The 22,463-nt window shown below is 34.9% G+C and overlaps 2 protein-coding genes across 3 annotated transcripts in view; both read left to right on the forward strand.

Annotated features, from left to right (window-relative positions):
• The window catches only part of LOC121254637 (coatomer subunit beta-1), a 31,677-nt gene extending 29,653 nt beyond the window's left edge, over positions 1–2,024 (forward strand). For both annotated transcript variants that reach the window (XM_041154766.1, XM_041154761.1), the window contains exons 5-6: positions 1,419–1,653; positions 1,755–2,024. In XM_041154766.1, the coding sequence (XP_041010700.1) occupies positions 1,419–1,623 (205 nt within the window). In that variant the 3' untranslated portion in view covers positions 1,624–1,653; positions 1,755–2,024. The remainder of the gene's footprint in view (positions 1–1,418; positions 1,654–1,754) is intronic.
• Positions 2,025–2,668: 644 nt separating this feature from the next.
• LOC121254668 (15-cis-phytoene desaturase, chloroplastic/chromoplastic) lies at positions 2,669–15,481 on the forward strand. The gene is given in 16 exon segments (XM_041154794.1): positions 2,669–2,817; positions 3,231–3,531; positions 3,618–3,750; positions 3,989–4,077; positions 4,822–4,879; positions 5,237–5,392; positions 7,159–7,307; positions 8,571–8,690; positions 10,498–10,531; positions 10,534–10,710; positions 10,800–10,902; positions 11,349–11,396; positions 12,138–12,183; positions 12,598–12,785; positions 14,261–14,423; positions 15,127–15,481. Coding segments are annotated over 15 exon segments (1,746 nt in total). The 5' UTR covers positions 2,669–2,817; positions 3,231–3,309; the 3' UTR covers positions 15,187–15,481.
• Positions 15,482–22,463: the final 6,982 nt, after the last annotated feature.

Below are 22,463 nucleotides of genomic sequence, written 5' to 3' on the forward strand. Positions count from 1 at the left end.
ATCCTTAATCACCTCCCAACAAGTTTGAAAGAATCCCATAGTAAATCCGTCCGGACCCGGAGCCTTAGCACTAGCCATACATCTGATTACTTTGCACACTTCCTCTTTTGCAAACGGCCTCTCTAGCCATCCTGCACTATGCTGATCTATTGCTGAAAATGTTAAACCGTCCACTTTTGGTCGCCAATTATGCTCTTCAGATAATAGATGTAGATAAAACTGCTCAATATAGTTTTTGATTATTGTATGGTCCGAAGAAACTACCCCATCTACCATCAATGTATCAATAGCATTGTTCCTTCTGTGAGAGTTAGCCACCATATGGAAGAATTTTGTACACCTATCCCCCTCCTTAAGCCATAGTGCCCTTGATTTCTGTCTCTATGAAATCTCCTCCATCAGAGTTACTCTTTCAAGTTCATCGTTGGTATGCTGTAGATAGAGTTGAATGGTGAAAAGGGATTCATGTAACTTATGCCCAAGTGGTTGGGATTAAAAGGCTTGCTTAATTAATTTAGCTTGGTTGGTTTAGATTGAGAGAGACATTCTCTCTCCTTTCGCCTCTTTTTTCTATGTATGTAACTTATGCCCAAGTGGTTGGGATTAAAAGGCTTGCTTAATTAATTTAGCTTGGGTGGTTTAGATTGAGAGAGACATTCTCTCTCCTTTCGCCTCTTTTTTCTATGTTCTGTGGGATGGGAGGAGGTATGGAAAAATTATACATATGCACTGAACTTCTGTAAGTATTGTACCCCCTATCTAGTAAGGTTTGTGCTTAATGATTTTTCCTCTATCTGTAGAGTTTACTCATTTGAATATTAAGAATATCTCAGAATATCTATAAATAGTAGTGAAATAATTTGTGAATAGTAGTGAAATAATTTAAGAATATCTGAAAACAGTTGTGTTCCCAAACAGGCAGAAATGGTTATAATAGAATTTCTGTTATTCATATTAAGATGAATTTCATAGAACATGCTTTACGCGATTAAAGTTTGTTACAATTTATTAACATACATATGATGGGGCTTGCGTTTGGAGACACCCGGAAGAGCTCAAATGATTTTAGGTTGCATTAAATTATCTCAACCAAACCCTGAGCTTATTTCGAATTTTTGAATCAGCGCTTCCCATTGGTTGGGAAAGAGTGGCTTGAACTCAAACGTTCTGAAGTTTTCTCAAGAGCTAAAGAAAGTTGAAAACCGAAAACTCACTTAAAAAAAAAAAAGAGGGAATGCAAAACAGAAAGCAAGAATGATGGCAGAAAACGTTTCCCATGGAAAACACTTCCAAATTGCTGATTAAAGTGCTTTCGAGAGAGAATTTATTTTCCCATATGTATATCTTTTCTCCTCACTTTCGTATTACCTTCTAGCCATCTATTTTTCCTTTGGTTATCTTGGGTGGTTGAGTTTCAGGTCAGCGCTAGATGGCGAGTGTGGATTCCTGGCAGCCAACTTGTACGCAAAGAGTGTATTTGGGGAGGATGCTCTGGTGAATGTCAGCATAGAGAAACAGACTGATGGTAAGCTGAGTGGGTACATCAGGATAAGGAGCAAGACCCAAGGAATCGCTCTTAGTTTGGGCGACAAGATCACCCTCAAGCAGAAGGGTGCAAGCTAATTCAAGTGTTATCATTCCATGTTGTTACCGGTATTCATGATACCTCCTAGCTTTGATTTTGTATTTTTTTTTTCCCTTCTGAAAATAAAAAATAAAACTAGTTTCATACTTTTTAACCCTGATTCCTATAGGTTCTTGCTGCTTAAGTACAAAGGATTATGAGTGGCCTTCTGTTGTCTTCACATCGTCGGATTCCTTTAGGAGCTATATCTATACCCTGAGAGGTTGCTGCTACAATTACAGATTTCTTTCAACTTGTATCTCGACATGAATTTTGCTCCTCCCAAGTGTTATTTTTTGTAGAAACTTAATCGTAGAGCTTGTTTCTAGCCTTATTTTTTTAAAGGTTTATTGACATTTTTGTCTGAACTGTTATTGTTCCTTACAATACGCATAATTTCGACGTTGCTCTGTGCAAGCAGTTAAGAGAAATGAATACGATGTGCCCTCATTGCAGATGATATAACTATAAATTAAAGGTCGTCATTAAAAATAATTGTAAACAGAGCTTGACCATAACAAGTGCTTACATAATTATAAGTGATATAAAATAAAATTATATTCACATTTATAAACAAAAGGTAAGTTCTTTATCACTGAATAAATTGAACTTAAATTTACACAAGTTGACCTGAACTTTCATCCCAAAACTCCGTTGTTTTTAGTTATTTTTTTTTAGATTGAGGGAGAAGGGTTTCGAATTCTGGATCTTCTTTTTGGAGGTTGAAAATTATGCCAGGCCACGTGCTTTTGGCCTAATATATTAATAACATGGTCATTTCATTATAAAATAACATAAATTTTAATTTTTTTAAAGAAATATAAAATTATTAATGATATAACATGTCAGAAGTTGTATCATATTTTTGAACTCCAACATTAACTAATAATCATTGGTGATAGATAGTTGGTGGGTTGTCTGTTTAGGACTAATTATGCCTTAAAACCTGTCTTATATCCCATGGGGGAATATTCTTAACGGTGCCCAAACCCAATACCACTCATGGATATGGCCAAACCAACAAGGATGTCGAGTAATTTTCCACCAACTCCACCGGTCCGGACCGGACCATATGTGTATTAACACTCCACGCACGCACGCACCACCAGTTATCACTACAACCTCCACTAACCTCTACCTCTCTCTCTCTCTCTCCCCTGGGAACTGAACTAGAATCATCCATTCTGTTGAAGGTAAATGAAAACCTCTATCGTCTTGCTTCCTATTCATCGTTCGGTTGCGAAGTATGTACGATGGGGTTGTCATGTCCTGCTCTTTCTTTTCTAGTTTGTTGCTGCCTAGATGGACTCCTTAATCTTGGTCACTATTACATAAGCAAAATTATATTCAATCTTGGGACTCTGTTAACAACAAAAAATAGTTTTCAAAACTCTGTCCGAACACAGAGTAGAACTTGCGAATTACATTTAATTTTGCAAATTACTTTTATTTTATTTTATTTTATTCAATATGCTATGCTGGTAATGTTGTTTCGTTCGGCTCCTTATGATGAGGGATAAATTTCATTTGTTTCCCGGTATCTTGGTTTCCGCGATGGGGCTTATATAATTCTCATTTTCAATTCCATTTTACGGTTCTTTTGCAGGGCCTTAATTGTTGAAGTTGGAAACTGTTTCTGTCGAATTCGGTGCTAACAAACTAATTTTCAGTTCCGACTTGGTGAAATGGCCCTTTGCGGGTGTGTTTCGGCCGCGAACTTGAGCTGGCAGAATACTGTTATAGAAAATCACAGTTTGAAAACTGCCCCAAGATGTGGGTTTCTTAAAGTTTCAGAGAAAACCAATGCATTAGCATTTGGAGGTAGTGAATCCATGGGTCATAGTTTGAAAATTAATTATCCACATGCTGTGGGATTAAGGCCAAGGAAGGGTGTCTACCCTTTGCAGGTTTGTTTTCTGGAGGGGAAATTTTGTTTTCAAAACAATTCTCATAAAGTTTCCTGCTGAAAATAAGATTTTTGTTTATAACGCAGGTAGTATGCATGGACTTCCCAAGACCAGAACTTGATAATACTGTTAATTTCTTAGAAGCCGCATACCTCTCTTCCTCCTTTCGTACTTCTCCCCGCCCAACTAAACCTTTAACAGTGGTAATTGCTGGTGCAGGTGTGAAAACTTTGTTTAGTCTTTGTCTTGATTTATTCTCTCTCGACACATTAGAATATCAAACCTGTATCTCTTCAGTGGAATTACTACGTGCTTTTTCTAGCTGAGCTTTCATAATTCTCACTTCCCTTGGTCTAGGCGTTTTCAAGTATTCCTATGGTGTTTTTCTCAATTTTTTAGTTTTTTTTTTCCATCTTATTGGTTGCAATTAGACTTATAATCATACAAATTACTGCAGGTTTGGCTGGTTTATCAACCGCAAAGTATCTGGCAGATGCTGGTCATAAACCTGTATTATTGGAAGCAAGAGATGTTCTTGGAGGAAAGGTTCTCATGCTGCTCTATTCTTTTTCCACTTTTCAATAAGTTGATACCAAACTGTTTACTGATAACAAACAGTTGATACCAAACTGGAACCTGGGCTGTTTGTAATTCCTAAGTATCAACTAGATTGCTGAGAAATTATGTATACAATGTGTAAATATTTCTTAATCTGTTCTTGGATCACGATATCAAAACTCTGCAACTTTGGGTCCTTGTTCTTTTTTGGTGGAGAAGATCGCTTCCTATTTGGTGTTGGATCATTGGCCACATGATGGGTTTTTCAATATCATGAAATTAGATTGAATCTTATGTATACAGCCGTGATGTGGACTAACAAGTTGCTAAAACATAGGTCTTCCATGTCTATTTAGAGAGGGCTTTGCAGTGCGAAAATCGTCTTTGTTTGGGAAATTTTGAGGAAATGGGGACCTTTTTTTGTTCAATTCTTTATGGGCTTTCCTTTGAGTAAAAGCAATATAATGTAACCTCTCTCTTCTCTTCCTCTTTGGTGAATTTATAGCAATTGAATTGTAAGAAGTTTTTCGAGCCTGGGTGACGCCATTCTTGATATGTTCATACTTATACAACAACAAAATTCTGAAAAGGAAGTAGATTATTGAATCCATGCTTAGGTATTAATAACCAGAATTTAATCTAATATACAACCATGAAGAGCTCCTACTTGATTGTTTCACATATGTGATTGGATTCTGTTTTGCTTTATTAAAGTTTACCTGCCTTTACTAGGTGGCTGCATGGAAAGATGACGATGGAGACTGGTATGAGACAGGATTACATATATTCTGTAAGTTCTAATACTTTTTAGTTTGCAATTCATGACAGTCCATTTTTATTTAGTATTTTTTGGTTAGTAAGAAAACTGCCTAGTTTGAATGCTTGCACTAGAGTAAATTCATTTTGACTTATGGTTCTTATTGTAATATCATGAGTTTGTTGTTTGGGATGTTTTATATGTAGCATTTGTATACCTATAAAAAAAAATTATATGTAGCCTTTGCGGTAATTTTTAATTGCACAAAAAATTTCATCCAGATTCTACTATTTTATAATCTACCTTACATATATTTAGAAAGCTGAATTATTTCTATATTTGAAAATTTCTATTATGTGTCTTTTTAATGTTTTGGTTCTTTCTGGAAAGTTGGGGCTTACCCAAATGTGCAGAACTTGTTTGGAGAACTTGGTATTAATGATCGGTTGCAGTGGAAGGAGCACTCTATGATATTTGCAATGCCAAAAAAGCCTGGAGAATTCAGCCGATTTGATTTTCCTGAGGTTCTTCCTGCACCATTAAATGGTAAGCATTTTATATCCCTCATTATTAGAGTTATTTGGTCCTATGAAAAACATGTTGCTTGATTTATACGATGGTTGACTCATGCTCGAGTAACCTTGATCAAGAGGACTCTCTCAAATTTTCCAATTTACTTTGTCTTTTTTCCCACTCCCCGGGGGTGTAACTAACCACATTGAGAAAAAGTAGAGGGATGAGCTAAAATTTAGTGTAGTGGCTAAAGTTTATGTCTCTATTCTCACTCCCTGGGGTGATAAGGGGGATGAGCTAAAAACTCATTTAGTGTAGTGGCCAAAGGTGTGTTCCCTGATGTGGTCTATGTCACTAAGATAGGATTTAAATTTAATATGACACCCACTAACTATTGCAAATAGACATAACCCAGGAAATCAGTAGACATAAAGCCAGGAATTCTGGCACTATCGTGTAGACATGAAACCAGGAAATAAGCCAGGAAATATGGCAGGAAATCTGGCCAGGAAATCCTATCACTAGTGTGTAAACTCTTCTCTATATAATAATGTACAAACCCTATGGAAATGGCATTCAGACCAACTTTGACAGTCTAGGCATCGGAAGATTGATTACTTTTAGTAGAGCTCTTTTGGGAAAGTAGCTTTGGTGGTATGCTATTGTGAGAGTGAGCCTTTAGAGAATGGTGATAAATATAAATATGCGGGGTAGATGGTGTTCTAATGAGGTTATTGGGTTGGGTTACGGAAGAACAATTGATGGGTATGGGGGAGTCATCTTCATACATTAGATTTGAGGTGGGTGATAGTTCCAGGATAAAGTTTGATGCAGAGATCATCAGCCCCTCAAAAAACCTTTTCCTGACCTTTTCAACCTTGCCATGGTGAAGGAAGCATCTGTGGAAGACAATGTACGGATCTTAAGTGGCTCTCCTCAATGGGAAGTGGAGTTTACACTTGTGGCACAAGATTGGGAGGTGGATCACTTTACCTCCTTTTATGTTTAGTTGTATGGGTTTAAAAAGAGATGGGATGGTTCAGATAAGCTACGTTGGAGCATGTCCAAGTGAGGGGTGTTTGTTGTTAAATCATTCTATATGTTGTTAGTTCTGTATGATAACATCTCATTTCCATGGAAGACCATTTGGAGGAGTAAGGCTCTGTCAAGAACTCTTTTTGCACGGATGACTTCATTGGGGAAAATCCTTGGGAAAATTTGAGGAAGACATGTTATGGTCGTTGAGTGGTTCTGTATGTGCAAGCACAATGGGGCATCGGTGGATCACCTCTTACTTCACTACGAGGTAGCCACCTCCTTGTGGCAAGTGGTGCTTAACTTATGGGCCAATATGGGTAATGCCCAGATGGGTGGTGGATCTGTTAGTGTGCTGGAAAGGGTGGTTTGAGAATCCTCACAAGGAAACCTTATGGAAAATGTCTCCAATTTGCTTGATGTGGTGTTTATGGAAGGGAGGAAATGATCAAAATTTGAAAGATAATTCGATGACAGTGGAAGAACGCAAGGTTTTATTTTTTACCTCCCTTTGCCACTGGATGGTAGCCCACCTTTGTTTTCATAATTTTAGTACTTCAGAGTTTTTTTGACTTCTTTTACCTCTCTCATTAGGGTTATTCGAAGTATGCTCATGTACCTTGATAATGCCTATGCTTCTTTTTCTTAATTATTAATATTTTATCTTACTCAAATAAATAAATTAATTGTGACCTTATTATCTACAAGTGTCTCATGTCACTGTCAACCATAAGTTGTATATTTATTGTGAACGTAATTGGCAGGAATATTTGCTATTTTGAGGAACAATGAAATGTTGAGTTGGCCAGAGAAAGTCACGTTTGCCATTGGACTTTTACCCGCGATGCTTGGTGGACAGTCCTATGTTGAAGCTCAAGATGGTTTAACTGTTGAACAGTGGATGAGAAAGCAGGTATGGTGCCTTCTCCAACCTCCTTCCCCCCTTTTTTCCCCTTCATCTCTTTGGTGGTGATGCTGTTCAACGGGGGTGGCACTCCCCTTATAAATTGCTCGATCCAATTCAAGATAAGATTCAATCTCACGCAGTGGAGTTTACCATTTGAACTGATGGGAACCTTCACGAGGTTTCTTTCGTGCTTATGAGTTTATACATGAGCTAGGCTGGTTTCATGTAGATGTCTTTAATATGATAGAAGTTGTGGTGTTTGGAAAACCACGACTAGTTCAGTCTATTCTTATCCAAGCCTAAAATTAGATGAGTTCAACTTTGATCTAGTTTTAATTCACATATAGCTTTTCCAAATCATTTGTTGTAGTATTTTAGTCTATGAAAACATGAATGAACTGATTTTGAAAGCAAAAATGAAAAATTGTGAACTAGTTATATACTTTCAAGAGTTTGACTAAAACAACAAATTTGAAATTATACTGTTTACAGCTTCCAGGTTTATAGTTTCTAAAACAGCCACAACAAAGTCTCACACCTTTGGTTGAGATTGGCTTTGATACTATTTGTAATAATCCAAATGTATGTTGCAAAGGTGTGAGACGTGAGTCATGCCATTCTCAATGGAATGACTTGACAAAGGCACCGGGTATTTGAGGGAGGGAGATTGTAATACCTCAAATTTAGTATGAAGCAGTGGTAAATAAGATCTCACATTGGTTGGGAGAGAAAAGTTTTTGCAGTTTCTAATTATTTCAACAAGTTCCAATTTTAATCTTGACTATCCCTTTTGAACTTTGGATTCAAAGGGATGATGAATGAAAGTCCACATTACTTGGGAGGGAGAAGTCCTTGCAGTTCTTAATTATTTTAAGGGGCTATTGAGACATTGACCAGTCTTTTTTGAGTATAACCCCAGATGTGGCACGAGTCGTGAAGGTCAGTGTATGTAAAGGTTCTCTGAGCTTCTAGAAATTTCAAGACCAAAAAAATCCTGAATATTTGGTCCATGGAATGGGTAACAAGAAAAATCCAAAACATCCACAATAAACAAAAGGGAACTTTATGGAATTTACACTACTAAAGACGGACTTATGGATTTTTCAATTCTGAGGAATGCCATGGCTGCCATTTTATGGATTTAATAAATAGTGATTAGATTCAAGCAAAATTATTTTCTGCCTCGTTGTTTAATTTTACTGAATTTTGTAGAATAACTATGAGATCGGTAGATACTTGGCAAAATCTAATGGATTTTCCTAATATCAGGGAATTCCTGATCGTGTAACTGATGAGGTGTTTATAGCAATGTCAAAGGCACTAAACTTCATTAACCCTAAGGAACTTTCAATGCAATGTATATTGATTGCTTTGAACCGGTTTCTTCAGGTATTTGTGTTTTTCTTTCCCCAATCTTTTAACCTTAATATTGTAGTTTTTTGTGAGACATAAGCTTGTCATGAAATATATTACTGCTTCATGATCTCATTTTGCTGTAACATATAAAATGTTGATGGAAGTTTTATCAGCTTTCTTTGTCATCCTGTATCATGAGGAATAATGGTGTTTTCCCACCAAAAGAATAAAATCAATCTATATTTTAAGTTTGCCTATCAAAAGATAAAATCCATTTATATTTTAAGTTTTGACACATCAATTTACAGTCATAAAAATGATTCGACCATGACCAAAATTGCTCATGAAGTAGCTTGAACTCATTGAAATTCCAAAATCTCATCTTCCTAATTTAGACCTGCATTTACGCTGGATTGTTAGTCGTTTTTTCTGAGTGTCGAAGATATGCAGTTTGAATCAAGTTTCTCTGTTTTCTTGTACTCTAACAGTGATTGTAATATTACCTACTGAGGGAATCTACAGATTTAAGTTTGAACACTTCAAATTCCAATTATAAATCATAGTTGTTTGTTGACCATGGTGGAAATTGCTCTGATAATAGGATAAATTTGCTGAAATTTTCAGAGACCTGAAATGTATTTTTCTTCATCCTTTTTTAATGAACTGTTTTTTCAGCAAACATTTTGCAACATGAGAGATACTTCAATTTGGTTTCTTTTCTGGCTAGGAGATGATAAGTATGCAGACACATTCTTGCCTCCACACACAGACACACACATCCTTTGCCATATCCAACTTTTACGTCAATGTGTCTGGGTAGAGACATGCATTCATGTGTGCTTGTGTATGTATGTATGTATGTATGTATTTGTTAGTTATTTCAAATGAACCTTTTATCTTTTCTTTATTAGAACTTCAATTTTCTGTTTCATTATCACCAATCTTTTCAATTTCGACTTGGGAAGATCAGTTTGAGGGTTTTTCTGGTGAACATTCATTGACTGCTTTGAGACTTAAATCTTAGACTTTGTTTGAAAATGTAATGTAGCGGAAGTTGGAGAAGAGGACACCTTCATCTTTCTTGAAACCCTTGACTAAAAAGAGAGAAAGAATAGGAAAAATACATTCTGGACCCTATAAGTATCAGGCGTTTTAGACTTTGCACTCTAAACTACCAAAAGTGACACACTGCACCCTTTCAATTACCAGACATTGGAAATAGCTCTCTCATCCAAGTCTGGCATTTCATCCATACAATCTTGCTGGTCAGATCTTGACAGAGGGTGCAGATTGAACTTTTTTGGTAGTTTGAGGTTGTAATGTGTCTATTTTGGTAGTTTAAGGTGCAAAGTGGAAGACATCTTGTCGTCGGAGGGTTCAAAGTGTATTCTCTCCTAAAAGAGATTTCTTCTTTAATAAGCAACTCAACAATAAACTTAATGATCTCAATGTTGAAATGTTCACTAAAAGCCTTTGTAGAGGCTACAAATCCTAATCCTAAAGTTACTAGAAGACCGATCATCTGCGAAAAGCAAGTGAGAAACCAGGGGAGCAAAGGAAAGGAGATAAACAGGAAAACTCAAAAAGAAAAAAAAAAAAGAAAGAAAAAAAACCTGGCCATTGCTTAAATTTAGGGGGCAGCTTGTCTTATATCAAAATGCTTTGTCCATCTATTAACAGCATCATCTTTTGGGTAGCATAACTGTGGATACTTTTGGATGTGTTATTGATTTATATAATGCTGTCAATACTTTTAAGTTCTATATTTTAAAATAAAAAGAACAATGATTTCTTACAACGTGACACCAGCTGTCTATGAATTATGAAAACTCATCTCTAGGAAAAGCACGGTTCCAAGATGGCTTTCTTGGATGGTAACCCCCAGAGAGACTATGTCAGCCAATTGTTGATCATATTCAGTCACTGGGTGGTGAAGTAAGACTAAACTCGCGAATTCAGAATATTGAGCTAAATAGTGATGGAACAGTGAAAAGGTTTTTACTTCATAATGGGAACGTGATTGAAGGGGATGCATATGTATTTGCTACTCCAGGTATACCACTAAACTTTTATGCAGTTTTATATTTTTTATTAACTGTAATGTCAGCTTCCTGATCTTGTTATTCACTTTGTTCCAATCAGTTGACATCCTGAAGCTTCTTTTACCTGAAAACTGGAAAGAGATTCCATATTTCCAGAGATTGGAGAAATTAGTTGGAGTCCCAGTTATTAATGTGCACATATGGTTAGTGAAAGATTCTATTTTGTTAATTGACTCTCTCTCTCTCTCTCTCTCTCCATTTTATTCATTTGAAAGTGGCGAGTCCCATATATGTGCAATAAGGGAGGCCCTTTATTTACAACATAAAGTATGTATGCTTTTTTTTTTTTAGTTCAATTGCTTTGTGAATGATATCCTTTCGGGAGATAATGTGCTCAATGATTGTGAATTTTAGAAAGGTGATTTGCTCATGCAACATGGGAATATTCTGCTTAATTGGAATTCTTAAATTGTATTATATTTCTCACGTTTACTGTGATTAATAAAATTTCTACTAATAAGATAACAAATGTTTTATTCCTGCTCATGCTAAGCATCAGTTGCTTTTGGTTGGAGAGAATGAATATCCATTTTTGTTTTACAGTCACTAATCAATTATAACATTGGCTAAATGGTCTCACTGCTTGCAGGTTTGACAGGAAACTGAAGAACACCTATGATCACCTACTATTTAGCAGGTCCTGCTGATGCTTATCTCATCAATTGTGGTGTCTAGTAGAGATACGATACCTTTGTTTGCTTAATTTGTGTTTCTTACAGACGATGTGAGTTTTAGTACTGAGCAGCTTAGTCTTCTGAGCTGTTTTGTCCAATTTTACTGAATCATTCCTGTGGTGCAGAATATTGCCAATGAGCTCAAGCTTAAATTGCACCTCCTCCCCCTATTAGGAAAAGGTGATGGGTGAGGAGGTTTGAAGACCCACCGGCAGCATATCTGATTTATCAATCAAAAATAGGAAAAAAGAAAGAAATTTAAAATGTTATCAATATTCTATACACTAAGGTTGCTTGCTGAAAAGTGCTCTTTCTTCCTCAGAGAAATGTGAAGTTGGTGGTACAACCATTCTTTGGTGTCTCGTGATAATCTTGACTGTATACCCTAGAATATCAATTTAAATTCAAAATTTACAGTGGACATATATGATTTAGTAATTTAAATCTTGGTATGATTGTTCAGTTACACTTGGCCTACAAAATATTCTAGGAATGGAGAGATTATTTACTATGATCCTAAATCTATTAAAACTTGTCTTATATTGTTTTGTTGTGTGGTTATTCCCCTTTTACCTTGATTGCTTGAGAGGGGAGAGAGAGGGTTTTTTCCCCACTTCCATTTAGAATTTTTAGGCTAAATGGTTTTATCAATTTTCCTTCTCCCTCTCATTTAAAGCTATTTTCTTTTACTTTTTTTAATGCAGAAGCCAACTTCTCAGTGTATATGCTGACATGTCAGTAACATGTAAGGTAAAAAATGGTATTAAATTTTTTAGTTTTTTTGAATTTTTCTGTCACGTCCTTAAGCCGACATAAATGCCAATGTATTCATGCAACTCAAAACATACTGTTGAACTTGCGTCCTTTCCAATCTGTGGGATGTTAATCGGAATACTTGCTTCTTACAATAAGAAAAGGAAATCAGATTTTAATTTTTGGGAAAATGGGAAATAACAGAATATTTTGCATACACACTGAGACAATTCTATGTTTTATTGGAATAAGGGCAGTTGGGTCAGTGATTAATTTGACTTTCTTTTATTAATAATCTGGGAATAATTATAATGTATGAACATATGGGCAGTTGGGTTAGTGATGCATTTGACTTTCTTCCGTTTATGTTATGGAAATTCTGTCACTTTTTTAATTGATTGTGCTGTGCAGGAATATTACAACCCAAACGAATCTATGCTGGAATTAGTTTTTGCGCCTGCAGAAGAATGGATTTCACGCAGTGATGCTGATATTATTGATGCTACAATGAAGGAACTTGCAAAACTCTTTCCAGATGAAATTTCCACAGATCAGAGCAAAGCAAAGATTGTAAAGTACCATGTTGTTAAAACACCAAGGTATGACAAAATGACCAGAAACTTGGAGTCTTTTGGATTCTCTAATTTTTTTTTTTTTTTTGATAAGTAAACGATCGTATTAATAACAAAAGGCTTAGCCCAAGTACACAAGAGGGTATACACGAGTTAACTCCTATCTAGGAAGAAGAAAAAGAAACAAGAAAATCATGAATGCCCAGGCCATAAAAATCTACAGCTATGGCCCATATAAATAAAGTTCTAACAAAAAGTGATCTAAGTTCCTCTATAGAGCGTTCTTTATCTTCAAATGTCCGGTCATTACGCTCCTTCCATAGGCACCACAAGATGCAAATAGGCACCAATTTCCACACAGCTGTGATTTGGGGGGCTCCTCTTAGGTTTGTCTAGCTGGCCAAGAACTCAACCACCGTGGCTGGCATGACCCAAGCTAGCTCCAACCTGCAGAACACATCATCCCATAGCTCTCTAGCGACCTCACAATGTAGTAAAAGATGATCCATAGTTTCACCACTTTTCTTACACATGCAACACTAGTCTACTATGATCACCCCCTGTTTCCTTAAGTTATCCATCGTCAAAATCTTACCCAAGGAAGTTGACCAAGCAAAAAATGCCGCTTTAGGAGGTGCTCTATTTCGCCAAATCTTCTTCCATGGAAATTGGTTGTCTTGCGATTGTGTGAGAGACTTATAAAAAGAATGGACCGAGAACATGCCTTTATCTGTTGGTTTCCACCACAACCTGTCAGTTCGTTGAATGTTCGGTCTCATGGGGTATAGAATACGAAAAAAATCCTCAAAGCTACCAATTTCCTAATCTTGGGCAGCCCTACTAAAGTTGATGTTCCATTGGACTTGATCCCCAGATAGTACCAAAGCATCCGCCACTGAAGCTTTTTTTTCACAAGCAATGCTGAAAACTGAAGGGAATGAATGCTCTCCAAAATTTAATTCTAGAGCCATCTCTCAACATTAGTCTAGTGTGACGAGTAAAAACCCCCCACCCTCGCCTAATATGCTTCCAAACTCCCACTCCATAAGTCCCACTCACCTCTCTAGTGCTCCAACACCCCCACACGCTTCCATATTTATGGTCTATCACCGACTTCCAAAGGGTTTCCGGTTCCATAGTGTATCTCCACAACCATTTCCCAAGTAAAGCCCTATTAAAGATTCTCAAGTTTCTAATTCCTAGCCCACCAGAGGAAATTGGAGAGCATACCTTATCCCACTTGACCAGGTGGAGTTTGAATTCATCCCCATTCCACTCCAGAGGAAGTCATGATGCAATTTTTCTATCCGAGTTGCCACACTTACTGGAATGGGGATTCTCTAAAATAAATAATGGACATTTATTTAGTACCCTTTATATGATTATAGCTTGCATATATTACTGATCTGGAGAATTGAATTCTGTAGTCAAAGTTGCAATATTGTTTCCAACCTTTAAGTTACTCCATTTCCCTAATGTAATCTAACTGAGGATTTTCTCAGGTCCGTTTACAAAAATGTCCCAAATTGTGAACCTTGCCGTCCCTTACAAAGATCTCCTATTGAGGGCTTCTACTTAGCTGGTGACTACACAAAGCAAAAGTATTTGGCTTCAATGGAAGGTGCTGTTCTGTCAGGAAAGCTTTGTGCTCAAGCTATTGTACAGGTAATTTGATTATAAATATGGCGAAAGCTAATATGGTTATTTTTCTTGGAGAAATGTTGATTTTAGTGAATTATGATAGAACTTCTGCCAAAGTATTTCCCTCCATGGATTATAGAATTAAGTGGTGGATGATTAACATGTACACTTGTTCCATAACCCTAGTGGATCATATATATGTAGAAAAGCTTCTGATTTTGAAGAATTGGAAACATCTTTTTTCCATTTATATTTACCTAGTTCAAATCAGGGATTTCACTCCATGAAGAGTTTCAATTTTTACTTCGTATATGTGTATGTGTGTGTGTCTGTATTTCAATTTCTTGGTAACTCAAAAAGGAGTCTCTTCCTTTGTGTTGTGTCTATTATCCCATAAAACTGCACACATATTATAGCACAAGGGAAGATTATATTTGTTATAAGGTCAAATTACTTATCAATGAGTTTTCTGGTGCAAAAGCTGTTGTACCACAGTGCTCAGATGGATTAGAGCATGGCAAGGGGTTCTCTGGCTCCTACTGAGTCCCCTAAAATGTTAAAAACTTGTGCTTAAACATTATTTTCACAGTAATGCCTCAGAGTCGTCCTCCTAAATGGTAAAATAATAAGATGGATAAATAAATAGATATATAAGGAAACAGACAAACCCATTTTGAGTTCTCAAATTTTCTTGTATGTTCTACTTAGTCCTCATCTATACATGCAGGATTATGAGTTGCTCGTTGCTCGGGGGCAAAGAAGGTTGGCTGAAGCAAGTCTTTTTTGACAGAAAACCTTTGCGGGGTAAATTTTGCCATGGTTCTTGAGGATTATTCAAAGAATAGTTTTGGCTTGTGGATCAATGCTATACCCACATGAAGGATTTATTTTCTGCTGTCAGAAGGGATAATATGACATTGTAACAACATATCTAGGCTGTCTGATACTGAATCTTTAATTTCTGCATAGAGAATCTTGTTTTCTTCATAGTTTTACTTGTATGATACCTATATTGATTCAAGTGTACATAATTTATTCTTAAAAAATATGTGAAATACAATGCAATCAAGGAGAAAGCATACGCATTTACCTCGTTTCAGCGGGATGCAATGGATAAGATTCAATCCGGAAAATGGATCCTTAGTCCTTGTTAGAAAAGAAAAGGAGTAAACTTGTCTATGGATTAGATTCATTATTTCGTCCAATCATAACCTTTTTATTTATTTTAAAGCGGAGTAAATTATCATGTCTCAGCTTACGGAAGGAACAACTCATTGTAGAAGTAACTTTTCATAGAGAGGATAAAGGACAGTAGTCTACTAGTGTTTGGAGAAGTGCCAAGGGAATGAGCCTTCCTTCAAGCCAATCGCAATATTAAGGACCATAGCTTTTCTTCATGAAGAAGCCTGGGAACTGGTGAAGAACACACTTCAAATTTCTTCTCCGTACCTCTTCTATTAGGATAAGTAGAACGTAGGATAACGAAGGCCGGACCACCTTATCTTAAGATTAGGGAGGTTTGGATAGTGAGTTGAGATGAAAGTTGAAAATTGAATAAAATATTATTAGAATATTATTTTTTGATATTATTATTATTTTAGAATTTGAAAAAGTTGAACTGTTTATTGTATTTTGTATGAGAATTTAAAAAAATTATAATGATTAGATGAAGTAAGATGATATCCTTTTTGTATTCAAACCTAGCAGGAATTCCTGTATATGTGTTTCAAAGGCCCCAAAGTTTTTAACAGATAAGGGGGGCGAGGGAATGCAATCCAAGACCAACGATGTCCATTTGAGCCGAGAAACCAAAGGCCTCCAAAATTTTTAATAGTTCCACTCTAATCTTCTTCTAATCTTATCATAGGATATTGCCATATCTACTTTGTAAAGTTGCAGGTCCTAACCTTCTCGTTTATGCCATGAACCAATTATTGGGTCAAAAAGATGTTTATGTTTTAAGGGCTCATTTGTTTTCATAGATGAGATGAGATGAGATGAGTTAAAATTAAAGTTAAAAATTGAATAAAATATTGTTAGAATATATTTTTTTAATATTATTTTCGTTTTGAGATTTGAAAAAGTTGAATTGTTTATTTTATTTTGTGTGGAAATTTGAAAAAATTATAATGATTGGATGGTATGAAACAAGATGAGATGAGTTGAGAGGAGTTGTGAAAAAAAATGAGGTAAAATAGGCTACGATTTTTCAATAAAGCTTCTTACGTTCTGGAAATCAAATTCTGAAAACGCGGAGATAATGTCTTGTGCACCATTGTAAAATGTTTTGTTTGGGAATACAAATCATCTCATCTCATTTCAAAATTTTGTTTCCAAACATCATTCAAACACAAGCACTTTCCAATTTCAAATCTTCAACTTGTTCATCTAGTTATTGTCTAATCGTTACAACTTTTCAATATTTTAAAACAAAATACAAAAAAATAATTCAATTTTTTCAAAATTCTAAAACAAAAATAATATTAGAAAATAATATTATAAAATATTTTAACTTTATATTATTTTTATTCAATTTTTTTTCTCTCTTCTCCTATGTAAAATTTAATAAAATATCTTAATTCAAACTATTTTAGTATTATTCACAAACACAAATTAATTATTTCATTACTATTCACAATTTCAAAACTATAATGAAAAAATGAAGCTGAAATAAAATTGTTTTATTTTTAGAGTGATGCTAGGTTGTCACCTAGTAGTGACTGTGGGGCATGCCGCATAGGCAAAATTAGTATTTTTTATTTTATTTTTCCTTTTAATATTTTTTTAACATCTTTAAATATTTTTAAAAATTAAAAAATATATTAATACACTAATAATTATTTCCTTAATCAATAAATAAAATAAAAAAATTAAATATATAAACGGTCAAATCCACGTGGAATAATCAATCTTCGACTTCCACTTTCCACGAGCTTGCCTTGTTTTTAATTTCCAACGGACCAAGTACACTCCCTCACTTCAAAAGCAAGCCAAAGCCAACCTTCTCTCTTTTTCAGTAAACTACGTTTAGGCTTACGAATTTTAATGACATACAATTAATTTATTGCTGACCAAGTTCATCGCCCCCGGCCCATTTCTAAAGCCAGCTAATCTTTACATGAATTGTATCGGAGACCGTATAAATACTCTACACCCCACCTTCCCCACATTCAGGTTTTTTCCCTTAGCTGGTTGCTGAGCTTTCTGAGTTTGTTTTCAGAGCTTTCATTTCCATATAAACTTATCAGCCATGGTTGAGCTTCAGTAAAGCAACAGGAGCATGGCTAGAACCCCAGCTTCCAAGAGAAAGGCACATTGCTTTGCTAGAAAGTGCTCCTCCTTGGTTAAGGAACAACGAGCGGCCAGGATTTACGTTCTCCGCCGCTGTGCCATGATGCTTTTGTGCTGGTATATTTGTGGAGATCATGACTAGCTTCTCATTCATTATTTTCCTTTCTTTCATTTTATGCATCATTAAAAAAGAAAAAGAAAAGAAAAGAAAAGAAAACACGGTCTGGTACTTTTGGTTTTAGGGGCTGCGCAGGTGCGGCGTTTCCTTCTACACTACTCTCGTGTGTCGTTCACTTTTTGCCCCAATCGGTGTAATTCCAAGGGGGTTTTACGGGGCACGGGAGAGGTTTCCGGATGCGTTCTTGCTTTTTAGGCAAACCGTACGTGTGTATTGACTATGAGCATCGCCCGGAGTTGACATGGCTGCATGGCATTGAGTAATGAAGTTAATTATATAGCCATTTTTTGACCTGTATTATCATCAATATTCCCTAGCCTTTTCTTCTTCTTTTTCTTTTTCCTTTCTTCATTATTAATGTGGGAATATATTAAATAAGGGAAATGATCCATGCATTTGTGCAATCTTCATTGATCATGAATTTGATGGATTTGCCAATATATATGTAAACTCTGGCATCTAACATCAGACGTTCTTCCTTTCAAGATCAGGATATATATTTGTTTTTGGTATCTTATATATACCATGGACGATTAGCTGATGCTATAGGCCAGTACTCCAACTAATTCAGACTCGACCGCCGCCCCAGCCATGTTGAGCACTACGGACCATGTCTGTTGACCGGTGGATCATCTCCATCAGATGGCGAACGATGATCAGCACCCCGTATTTTATAATCATTGAACTCTCTGTAGTATTTTGTCTTTACTTCTGCAACAACCAACAAACTATATAGGGTTATTCAATACTTTTAACCGAGAGAAAGAAGATTGAAAGATCTTAAGCTCTCGTATATTGTAATTGAAAATGACACTAACTGGCTGGGATGTTTGTTCTGGCTTCCAATGGAGCCAATTCAGTTGAAATTAAGACGAGGAAAATGAAGAGGATGATAGAGGCCCTGTGAACCATCTTGCTGCTACTCATGATCAAAGTCCTCGATCGTAATCTTAATTAAGAGACTAGAGCTGGAGATTTAGGGCCAATTATATAGCAATATCTACAAATAGGCAGACTATATTGGTCATAAGATGGAGCCGTATTTCGAGTAGGAAGTTGTGCATATTTTGTTGACCGTTTCTCATGGGGACCGTTCGTAGGAACGAGTCTCAATCTCCCCTTCATTTTAAGAGATGTTGAAGTGGTCTACAACTTCCCTTCGAGTATTCATCATGTTTATAGAGCAGTTGAAACGTTCCATAAACTGAAGCTGTGGAACACTTGACAAGTAGCCACCGAAAGCTTGATGAAAGTTTGGCTACACATACTTTGGTTTGGCCCCCAAACTCGATCACTCAATCCCCTTTATTTTTATGGTTAGCCATTGCCAAGTTTAAAATTTAGCTAGAATGTTAACTTTTAGCTATAATATTAATTTTTGACTAAATGAGTCTATATTAGACTAGCTATCTTAAAGTTAAAATAATAATATAATATAATATTTTTTTTAATTTTTTTTTTTTTACAAATACAATTTATATATTTCCTAGATCCTCATGCTTTGTAAAAATAATGTATCTACTCTATCAATATTCGCAATTAGTAGAATAAATAATATGCATGCCATGCATGTTTTACCATTCAAAGAGAGTGGAAAGTGATGAAATAATAAAATATTACTTTCCATTATGAATAGTAGCTAGCCATGTTTGGAGAGGACTTAAGATTTACTGTAGTTTAAGTCTTAAGTTTTGAACTTTTGGCTAGTCTAATGTGGAAGCTTTTTCTCACATCTAACTAAAATTTAGACTTATATTGACATTTGGCTAATATATTGCCAATGCTCTTAACCATTTGTTTTGAAGCATGTCGACAAACCATTGCACGGTTTGCAACTTTGCAAACCACCGCTTGACTTTGCATTGAATGGTTTGCTGGTTTGTAAGGGGTACAAATGAAATTTGGCTTTGTAAATAGATATGCCACACTCCCGTAGCCCTAATTTCTATACAAGGGTGGTCTCTTCTTTTCTAATTACGCTTATATCCTGAGTATAATTTGTATGCTAATTGCTATGTTCTTTTTACATGTACTAGGCTTGAATTTAAATTAAACAGTATTTTAATTGGGTTATATTCTAGAGATATCATTTTTTTTCTATATTGAGCTTTAATTTAATGTAATTAAATACTATTGTATTATTTAATTTGGGTTGTGTTTAGTTATTTTTTTAAAAATTTCATGATTTTATTTAGATAAAGATGTTAGTCCATAAACTTGATTTCACATAAAATATTCGAAGGCTTTAATTATATTACTTAGCATTAATTTTACAATTGGATTTTGGTAGTAATTTGTAAGTGTTTAATCTTTTATTTTAAACACTTTAAGCCTATTATATGAAATAAATCTTGGATTGTTTTAAATTATATATGATTAGTAGTTTACATTGATTTTTAATATAAGTATTATTAAGAATATTTTATGAATTACTATTGCTTAAGAAATTTATGATTTCCTACTACATTATATGTTGGCAGTATTAAATTATCGTTTTAATAATAGTTTATAGAGATATGAGTTTTAAATATGATTAAGTTAATTTTCAAAATGAATTTTAAGTTATTTTGCCATATTTGATAAAATTATATTATTATAAGTTAAGAATATATTTAAAAGATATTAGTATTTATTAGATTTTTTTGTAAGATTCAATAACTATGTTAATTATAGGAAAGTAAGCCTATTTTAAGAATTTAAGTTTTCGTTACTTGTTTTTACAGAATGAATATAGCCCATGTATTTTACCAAATTATATTTTAAAAGTAAAAATGTGTTACTAGTATTTTAAATAATTTAAAATATTAGCATTCGTTGATTTTTGTATTAAACTGAATATTTATTTGACTATTTCTACGTAAATTGAGAGTTTTAGTAGGTTCTTTAAGAAGTTTGGGAATGTTTAGTATTATGTAGGTGATGATTAATTTCATTTAGCACGATTTTGGAAGATTTAGAAAAGTTAAAAAGTCCAGTTAAATGGGACTCGTATGCTAGATTTGCACAAAAAGAAAAATGAACTGAGGTTGATTTATAAAATGTGCGTGTTATTTTAAAAAGAAAAGGTGAAAAACAATTTCAGTTTATATTTTGCATTAATTCATGAAATCTGTATGAAATAGAAAAATACTTTTTGATATGAATAGTGTAGGCGTGAGCAATATTTGACATGTTTCTGAAATCTGCAAAAGAGCAAATATGAAATTTGAGAATTTTTGTACAGGTTATGAAAGTATTTTGGATCTGCTTTTTATCATATAAAAATGATATGAATATGTTCAGCACGTGGTTTGATGTGATATGCATCTGAAAAACCTTTGGCATACTTATATGTTTTAATTTTGATTCTGATTATAGTTCTGATATGATGATTCGGGTTATGTGATATGGTTGGTACCAACTCGATTTGATATGATATGAGTGCACCCACTTTGAAAGTGAAGTGGTATTTTTGTGCTCTTTCTTGTGTGCACACTCAGGGTTCCGAGAATGAATAAATGAAAGTTTTACAATATAATATTGTCTGGTTTGACCACTGGGGATAGCACAACCCTACCACAGGAGTTAAACATTGTATACGATATAATATGATACGATATGATACGATATGATACGAAATGATATGATAATAAGAATATGTTCATTTATGTTATGCCAAAGCTTTTTTGAATATGAAAAGGGTCCTTAAATATGAAAAGTGGGTTTTGAATATGAACAATTGGTTTTTGAATATGAACAGTTGGTTTTTTATTATGAAAAATGAAAAGCCGCTCTTATTTTCTGATAACATGTTTCTGAAATCTGCATATGAAAATTAAATGTTTTTGAACTTTCTAAAAAGGCTCATGTTTACATACTAGTATATATGTTGTGTTTACTGAGTTGTTGATAACTCATCCCTTATCTTCACAATATTTTTCAAATATTTTTTATGGTACAACTGAGAATCAAGACTATAAATCATGTATAAGACTACATGAGCATAGTGGATTAAGTGTAAAGATGATATTTTGGTTATTAGAGATTTTATTCAATAGCTTTGTTTTGCCTTGTCGACTTTGTATTTTGGAAGGTTGATGTTAGTTTTGAGATTTTATGGTATTTAGATTAATCATATTGGAGTAGTTAATTTGAAACAATGAGTTGTATGTGCTAGTGAAAACTTTGGAGTCTATGACTATATGGTTGAGACATGATTTTGAGTGACAAGGAGTAACTCTCCGACCCATCCGGGACAGGGGTGTTACGCAGTACGTGTGTATTGACTATGTGCATCGCCCGGAGTTGACATGGCTGCATGGCATTGAGTAATGAAGTTAATTATATAGCCATTTTTCGACCTGTATTATCATCAATATTCCTTAGCCTTTTCTTGTTCTTCTTCTTTTTCCTTTCTTCATTATTAATGCGGGAATAAATCAAATAAGGGAAATGATCCATGCATTTGTGCAATCTTCCTTGTAAACTCTGGCATCTAACATCAGACGTTCTTCCTTTCAAGATCAGGATATATACTTGTTTTTGGTATCTTATATATGTCGGACTACTTGTTCAGTTTGAGATTTGCGGCTATTCAATGGAAGAGCTAGCAGGGA

Source organism: Juglans microcarpa x Juglans regia, chromosome 1D (assembly GCF_004785595.1).
Source record: "Juglans microcarpa x Juglans regia isolate MS1-56 chromosome 1D, Jm3101_v1.0, whole genome shotgun sequence".
In the NCBI taxonomy this organism is placed as follows: Eukaryota; Viridiplantae; Streptophyta; class Magnoliopsida; order Fagales; family Juglandaceae; genus Juglans; species Juglans microcarpa x Juglans regia.